Source organism: Myotis davidii, unplaced genomic scaffold (assembly GCF_000327345.1).
Source record: "Myotis davidii unplaced genomic scaffold, ASM32734v1 scaffold546, whole genome shotgun sequence".
In the NCBI taxonomy this organism is placed as follows: domain Eukaryota; kingdom Metazoa; phylum Chordata; class Mammalia; order Chiroptera; family Vespertilionidae; genus Myotis; species Myotis davidii.
Genome location: NW_006297836.1, coordinates 873,674 through 882,221, shown reverse-complemented (window position 1 = coordinate 882,221; position 8,548 = coordinate 873,674). Strand labels below are relative to the sequence as shown.

Below are 8,548 nucleotides of genomic sequence, written 5' to 3'. Positions count from 1 at the left end.
CAAGAAAGCCTTCCTTCCTGGCGCTCGATGCTAAGGTGTTCTGGACTGTGTGTGACTGCGGCCCTTTCTCTCGGGCCCGAGAAAGAACACGGCCCCGGGCCACGCCTTTGCAGGTCTCAGCTCTGACCTTGAACCTGGAACTGTCGAGTTGAGTGACCCTGAGCAAGTCACTTAACCTATCTGAGCCTTAATGTCCTTATTTATAAAATGAGGTGGTTTGAATAGATTGCTTCTGAGGTCCTTTGAGCTCTGTATTTTAATGATACTGTGCTCTTTTTTGAAAAGCTTAAGACATTTTACAATGATTATTGCATGTGCTCTAATGTGATGAAATCTTCATTGAGAGTTAATGATCAGAAATGGTGGCACTGCTGTTTAACGTTAAAAATAATGGAAAATTTACACAATGCCAAAGTATTTCTGAAGCTTAGTGGTAGAGCTTGAACATAGAAAGTAAAAATACGGCTGGTTCTTTTTCCCTGTTTATCTTTACAGCCTCTTTTTTTTCTGTAAGATTGTGTGGTTGTGGAATGTGCTAGGGCTTTGATATAACTCAGTCCCAGAACAAACTGACTTGTGTTGTTGATAAGTGGCCTTAAGTAAGTTCTTTAGTCTCACTAAGCCTCAGTTCCCTAGCTGTAAGTGGTCACTGCAGTGTGCGTATACATGGTGCATCTTGGCCATCTTTTTCTACCCCAGCACTTAGTGTTGGGAGGGAAAATGTTTTGGCATGTTTTGGTGAATCTTTATCACATTTCCGGCTCCTCTCCTTCCTTCCTCAAAGAGGATCAATTGGCATAACTGAATATCACACTTACACAGTCAATATAGTTTTGTGAAGCTTAAGGAGCAGGGAAAGAAATCTTTTTTCCCCACAGATTAAGAAGGATTTTTGTCCCCACAATTCTTGTATGACATTGTCCACATGGGCATTAGACCAAATTATAGTGTCTTTGCTCTGTATTCAAAGGCAGCCTGTAGAGTGACTGTAAAGCCTGTAGTTCCGAGAAAATCTGGGAATGGACCAGAGTGAGATTTTCTCCCTCTCTCTCCAGAGAGCTCACTGTGTGCCTTCTCCCAGCGTTGGAATGAGAGGTTTTGTTTGCTTTTTGAGTAAATAGGGCTGTCTTACGTGAGTATAGCATTTTACAGTTTATATAGCATTTTCAGAAAAGTTATATTTGTTTCGCACAATTTCATGAGATAGTTGTGGCCAAGATTTCACAATAATTCATATTAAAATCTACCTAACTTACATTACAATTGAATATTGCTCAGTAACATATATATAGTATATGTATATATAGTATATGTATATACATATGTGTGTGTATATATATATAGAGAGAGTCCCCCATTCTACTCTTCTGTGTTTCATGACCACTTTTGTTTATAACCCACTCATTCTGTTGCACCTAAATTGATGTCTGTTACCTTCTGCCACCTCTGCTCCCTCTACAACTTATTCTGCAGCGCGTGCACACCAGTCCTTGACATCATCTCTTTGTTAAAAAATATACTTTTATTGATTGCAGAGAGGAAGGGAGAGGGAGAGAGAGATAGAAACATCAATGATGAGAGAGAATCATCAATCAGCTGCCTCCTGCACGCCCCACACTGGGGATTGAGCCCGCAACATGGGCATGTGCCCTGACTGGGAATTGAAACTTGACCTCCTGGCTCATAGGTTGATGCTCAACCACTGACCCACACTGGCCTGGCACCATGATCTGTTTTTTAAAAATTTAATTAGGTATTTTTTTTCATATTCACTATCTCTCAGCCTTTATCGTCATGGCCCATTTTTTTGGTCACAAAATTTACAAGTCTATGAGTGTGTACTAAAATTATTTTCTGGATTTAGATGCCATTGCATTTATATATGAATCAAATAATAGGGACATTTTATGTAAGATTTTAGTGAGAGATGTATTTGTTTTATTTTTCTAACTTTTTTTACCGTGTAGTTCTGCTAACAAACACTATTAGTTGCTCTGAAACATTGTAACCCAGTACTGTTTGCATGTAGATGTTTGTGTATAGTACTTATCATAGCAGTTTGGCAGTGCACTTTAAAATTTGCCACTTTGAAATGTATCTGTACTGTCTTTCTAATTTTTAAATTGGTTGTACTCATCTTGTGAAAAAGGAAAAGTATACATAAATTTGTAATTCAAACAAATGGTCAGAGTTTTATTGTTTCTAACCATTTAAAAGTTCTCCCCCAACTCTTTGGAAATATTTTTTAAGCCCATTTTTGAAATGTGTTGTCATTAAGTCCTCTTAACTATATGCTTTTTCTTTTCTTGCAGATAGGAATGCAGAAGCCTGAGGTGAGCATTCAGGTCATAGGCATCTGTTAAGATATATAACCATAAAATATTTTAAAATCTGTTCACTTTGTTTCCTTCATTCCTATTTCCTCCCATTAAACACTATCAGAAAATATACTTTTGCTGTATTCTGTGGAATTTTCAAAGGACAAATTTTACTTTTCTTGAAGATAATCTTGTAACTCTTTGTGGGTTCACATGGTTTCTTTCAGTTTGTTCAAAATATTTCTCTTTTAATACCATTTTCCCATGATGATGATGAAAATGGCATGAAATGTAGTCAGACATCTGACTACAAATTAACAGTTACATTTCTGTTGGTGTTGGCATACATTTTCCCTTGTAAAAGAATGGGACATGATTTAATGTTCATTCTCATTGTGCCTCTTCAGTCCTTGATTTATTAAAATGTTGTTAACTGAAAACATGCTTTTGCAGGAAGATTTGTGTCCAGGAGAATCTGTTGGACATGTTCCTCATGAGTTAAAATACATTCACCCTGACATTTTTACCATTGTCTCATTATGGTATCACACAATTGAAAGCCCTGAGTAGTAGATGTAAATGATAGAATATGAGGATCATTTTTCTCTGTGGATTAAATGCTTTCCATTCCCATCCAGGAAAAGTAAGAGAAAGCTTTGGTATAGCGGTATTTTTTTTTTTTTTTACTATTTCTTGATTCCAGATAAAGCATTGATTAACTCCCTGTTTGGAAATATTCATAATTCCTTAGTAATTATTAATATCAAACATTTCCACTTGATAATTTGGTAATAAAACCTAATGTAGATACAACTCACTCAAAATATGGGATAATTGAAATACAAAGCTGAAATTTATGTATTATTTTTAAAAGATTTGCTTATCATTTTTTTTAAAGTGAAATGTGTGTTGGGGATTTAGCAGATTAAGCACTTTGACAGGTCACAACTTCATATAAAAAGCAAATCACTCATTCCAAATGATTTTTTTATGTTTGTCAAATCTGAATTGATGGGTGTTTGGTAAAAATTTTAAGCTAGGAACCTTATTTGTATTTTAAATTGATATACTGACTACATGCAAAATATAAGGTATAGTGCCAGGAACATACATCAGAGGAGTAAAATGTGAGCCACATCTTCACTTTAGAGAGGACGTAGGAATTCATATATTAAACATTTCACAGCTAGATAATAGCAGCAAACATGTTTTCTGACACCAACTTAATGGCTTGGAGGAAAAGCAGGGGTAGTAGCTATAGTTTAATGGATGGTTCTATGTAGTTATGTAGAGAAGAGAGTAGATGAGTTCCAGCCAAGGAGAAAAGCAAGAATTTGAGAGAGAATTGACCACACAACTCTGGTAAAGGTAAAGACAACCTAGCTTGTACAGGGCTCGTTTGGTAAGTGCTGGGTGTTGGGGTTAAAAATCAGTATGGAAGCAAACTTTGGGAGCTATGAAATGCAGTCACCGTGGACAGGACTTTATTCTGGACATGGTTAAGAGCCAGTGAAGATACCTAAGAAGGGAAGTCAAATGATGAATATACAGGGTGGAGCAAAAGTAGGTTTACAGTTGTTCATATGGAAAATAATACAATAATGAAAAAATAATACAAGACTAAACTCTTTCATGTACTCACAACTATAAAGCTACTTTTGCCCCACCCTGTATAGAAAGTGTAATATAGTAGGCATGTGCAATGTGGATTAATTGGGGGAGATAGAAAAATCATTTAGAAGTTCATTGTAATAATTTCAGGATGTGGTGATGAAGGCTAGGACTGGAGTTGTGTCAGGAAGTGACAGATATTGGAGATGTTTCCAAACTATAGAAACAAATACAATTGGGGGACTCATTGCATATATGGAACATCCATCAGAAAAAGAAAGATCATAAATGATTTCTAGTCCAGCCACATGGCAGGGCTAAGGATTTTTTAGAGACTATAAATTGCATTTCATTAACATGAACAAGAAGTTTGGGTATTGACTTTTTGTTGTTAATCCTCACCGGAGGATATTTTTTCCCATTGATTTTTGGAGAGAGTGGGAGGAAGGGGGAGAGACAGAGAGATCGATGTGAGAGACATCGATTGGTTGCCTCCCACATGCACCCCGACCAGGGCTGGGAATTGAGCTTGCAACCAAGGTATGTGCCCTTGACCAAAATCGAACCCAGGACCCTTCAGTCCAAGGGCCAACACTCTATGTACTGAGCCAAACTGGCTGGGGCTGGGTATTGAGTTTTTCAGAAATATATATGCAAAAAAGATGAGGGCATGTTTAATTCATTAGGCAATGATAAGTCTTGATTATCCCAAAATAAACTCTAAGTATTGTGGAGTATATACACTATGAGACAGCAGGGACCATTTCATCTCCCTTGGTTCTCTCATATGCTCTCAGATTCACATTTCATATTTGCGCTCCTGTTTGCCTGAATATTTATAGACTTCAGCCTCTTACAGCACCTACCCAGAGTACTCTGAATCAAAATGGGCTATCTCCCCGGTCTGACACTTCTTTCTTGCTACTACTCTCTTCCCTACTCTGGGTATTCAGTGGATGTTTTATGTGGTACTTAATAATATAATAAATCATTTCTCCATAAATTAGGAAATGCTGTTTAGTCATTAATCTCAATAGTTCTGCAATATTAACTTTGTTAGATTAAGGGTTTTAAAAATATATATATATTTTTATTCAGAGAGGAAGGGAGAGGGAGCGAGAGATAGAAACATCAATGATGAGAGAATCATTGATCAGCTGCTTCCTGCACATCCCACACTGGGGATGGAGCCAGCAACCTGGGCATGTGCCCTGACCAGGAATCGAACTGTGACCTCCTGGTTCATAGGTCGACACTCAACAACTGAGCCATGCCGGCTGGGCTAGATTGAGTTTTACCTGTATTTTTCTTAGAATGGAAGAGACAGTACTAGGATTGTCCAAAACTAACTTCCATGTGGTCCTGAGGGCTTTTTACTCATAATTGCGGTCACTAATAAACATGGTATGGGAACTCAGTCACAGGAACCACATCCTGTGTTATCTACATACATATTATATATATGTATCTCTCCTAACATATCTTCTCTTTTTCATTGTTACCCTTACCACTAATGGTTATAACTCGGAAGGAATAGAGTCCAAAGAAAGAGTGGAAGAGCAATTAAGTAGCATAAGTAACTACCTGGCAATTACATTTTGTTTGATGGTGGATTTGCTGTCCTGCATTGTCAACAGGACACTTCACCTCATTCTAGTTGTCTGCTAACATTTATGGAACTAAAAAACACATTATATGTGTCTTAGCTACATCAAATAATTCAATATTTTAAACAAAACTGACTGATACTTCAGAGCACTAATAAGGTGTGAATCCCTTAGGAATATCTTATTGTTACCAGCTTATTAAGCAGCTAGTAATTATTGAGTCCTACTCTGTGTGAGGCACTATGAGGTATAACACAAAAGTATATTTCATCAATTTGTTAAAACTTATTTTTTCCCTTTTTAACAATTTTCTACATAAAATGTATTGGGGTGACATCTATACATATAAAAGCGTAAAATGCAAAGTGTCCCCTCAGGAGTTCAACTGACTGGGAGTTTGATTGCTCGCTATGATATGTGTTGACCACCAGGGGGCGGCATGGAGCGAAGGGTGGGCCCCAGCTGGCAACTGCTAGGGACCCTAACGTGCACAAATTTCGTGCACTGGGCCTCTAGTTGATTAATAAGATTATATAGGTTTCAAGAGTACATATCTATGATACATAATCTATATATTGCATTGTGTGCCCACCACCCAAAGTCAAATCATCTTCCGTCACCATGTATTTGGCCTCCTTTACCCTTTACTGCCCCTCCAATCCCCTTCCCTCTGATAACCATCATACTGTTGTCTGTGTGTATGACCAACATTTTTTGAGCATATATTTGACAAGTTATGTCCTTGTGCTCACACACATTATGATCTAGATAAAGAAATAAAAATCAAACAATGAAAAATGATATATAATCAAGTTCTAAATAGTTACATTTTGGAATAGTATAGAATAGCAGTTGTTCTCAGAGTATGGACTAAACATTGTGATGAGGAAAATTCAATGCACAGATTATCAAAGCTATTAAAAAATTCTAAGCATCTAAAATTTAATTTGGGACACAACAAATAGAGTGAACTATCCTATTAAAATATAAACAGAATTTTGGGTGATACCTTAAGTAATTATATCAAAAACCTTTGGGAAATAAATTTTAAATTATGTTTATTCTCATTTATTCTAGATGGGAATCCTGAATGTAATAAGTATATTATCTGATAGTGATCTTTTGGAAATCATATAAGACAAATATTTATAGAAACAATGATGACAGAGAATCATTGATCAGCTGCCTCTTCAATGTCCCCCATCAGGGATCGAGCCCACAATCCAGTCATGTGCCCTGACTGGGAATCGAACTGTGACCTCCTGATTCATGGGACCACACTCAACCAGTGAGCCACACCAGCCAGTGACAAATAAGGTATTTTCAAATGAGGAAACTATAGTGCTTCAATGAATGGTATTAAGCTAAATAAAATTCCTTGCCTCATATTAGACACAAAAACAATAGTTAATTTTCTGAAACAAAAACAAGGACCTTAATTAAAAAGTAATAATTTCATGTAGCTACACTAGTTGAAAAGAAGGTAGATAAGTTTCATGTGCTATTTAGGACTGAGGACTGGAATTTAGCATAGAGAATCTTGAGACTAGCCAGCTGTAGTGAGAGGGTAATCATCAAGCAAGCATTTAAGATTCTGAATAAAATGTAAGCAGCTTAACCCATTTGGAAAGGGGAACAAAGTCCACATAACAAAATAAAACTCTTGAGTGACAAGCAGCACTAAGTCTCCAAAATGTAAAACAGTCCAAAATGGTAGCAAAAACAAAGACATTTCAACTCTCAGACATATTAACTCTGGAATAAAGCCAATAATCAATCTTTATCAGGATCTATTTCCCTTTCCTGTTTATACATACAGTGCAGGGATATAACTGTAGTGAGACTACATTATGCTGGATGGGGAAGAAGGAAGCGGGTCACATGTCTGTTTGTGGGGAAATCAGCCAAAACAAAGAGCTGAAATGGAAATTTCACAGGCAGTGACTCAGTGAACAGAGCCGCAGTTCATTCCAGGCTAGTTCCAATTTTAGAATATTTGCTGCTGGTCGCAGTGAGTGCTTTTTCCCCCTACCAATTCATGTTGGCATTAGCTAGTTAATGCTAAATTTAGCACTTGGGGTTTCTAAGGAAATGCAACATTTTCCCCCTTAAGTCACGTTATGTTCTAGCACTTCATAGGGCCAATTATTAATGTTAATTACCAATAATAGCGATAAGATTTGTATCAGATGCCATGACATATTAAAGAAAAAAAATGTTACATGTTTATTACTTTTAAAATGTTGATTAAGTAAAACTTGTTTCTTTTTTAATTTGAGGACTCACTTTCTCACTTGGAAATGTCACTTTCTTTTTAAAAAAATATTTTTATTAATTTCAGAGAGGAAGGGAGAGGGAGAGATAGTAACATCAATGATGAGAGAGAATCATTGATTGATTGCCTCCTGCATGTCCCACATTGAGGATCAAGCCTGAAACCTGGGCATGTGCCCAGACCAGGAATCGAACTGTGACCTCCTGGTTCATAGGTCAACACTCAAACATTGAGCCACACCAGCCGGGCGAATGTCACTTTCCTATGTACTTAGAAAGAAACAGAACTTGGGAGCATTGTGAAAGTAAGTGTGCATAATTATAATTTTAGAAAGTTGGCTACTTTGAAAATGGAGAAACCTAGGCTAGCTGTATACTTTACTGGAAAACAGAGAAGGCTTGCAGAAAGAAATGAAGAACAAATTCTTTGGAAAAAAAGATTCATTTCTGATATTAAATCAGATTTCGTATTTATCAATCTTGCTGATTAATCTCTATTTTATAGCCTTTTAAAGCCCATTTTAGTATTAAATCTTTAAAGGAGACCTTAAAAATTTGGCAGACTTTGTATGATATTTAATTTCAATAATAGACATTGGAAAAGGGTAGTCCTTTTTCACTGCCAAATCTCTATACCAATTATACTGAATATTGTAAAGGCTCAGTGCAGAGATCTTCTTTGCAAAGTCATTCTGATTGTCCTTTACCTTAGATTCTTTTGGGAAGAAAGGTATCTCA

At 36.6% G+C, this 8,548-nt stretch overlaps 1 protein-coding gene across 1 annotated transcript in view; it reads left to right on the top strand.

Moving 5' to 3' along the window:
- The window catches only part of LOC102773583 (germ cell-less protein-like 1), a 17,152-nt gene extending 14,789 nt beyond the window's left edge, over positions 1-2,363 (top strand). The window contains exon 5 of the mRNA XM_006773717.2: positions 2,313-2,363. Within this exon, the coding sequence (XP_006773780.1) occupies positions 2,313-2,363 (51 nt within the window). The remainder of the gene's footprint in view (positions 1-2,312) is intronic.
- Positions 2,364-8,548: the final 6,185 nt, after the last annotated feature.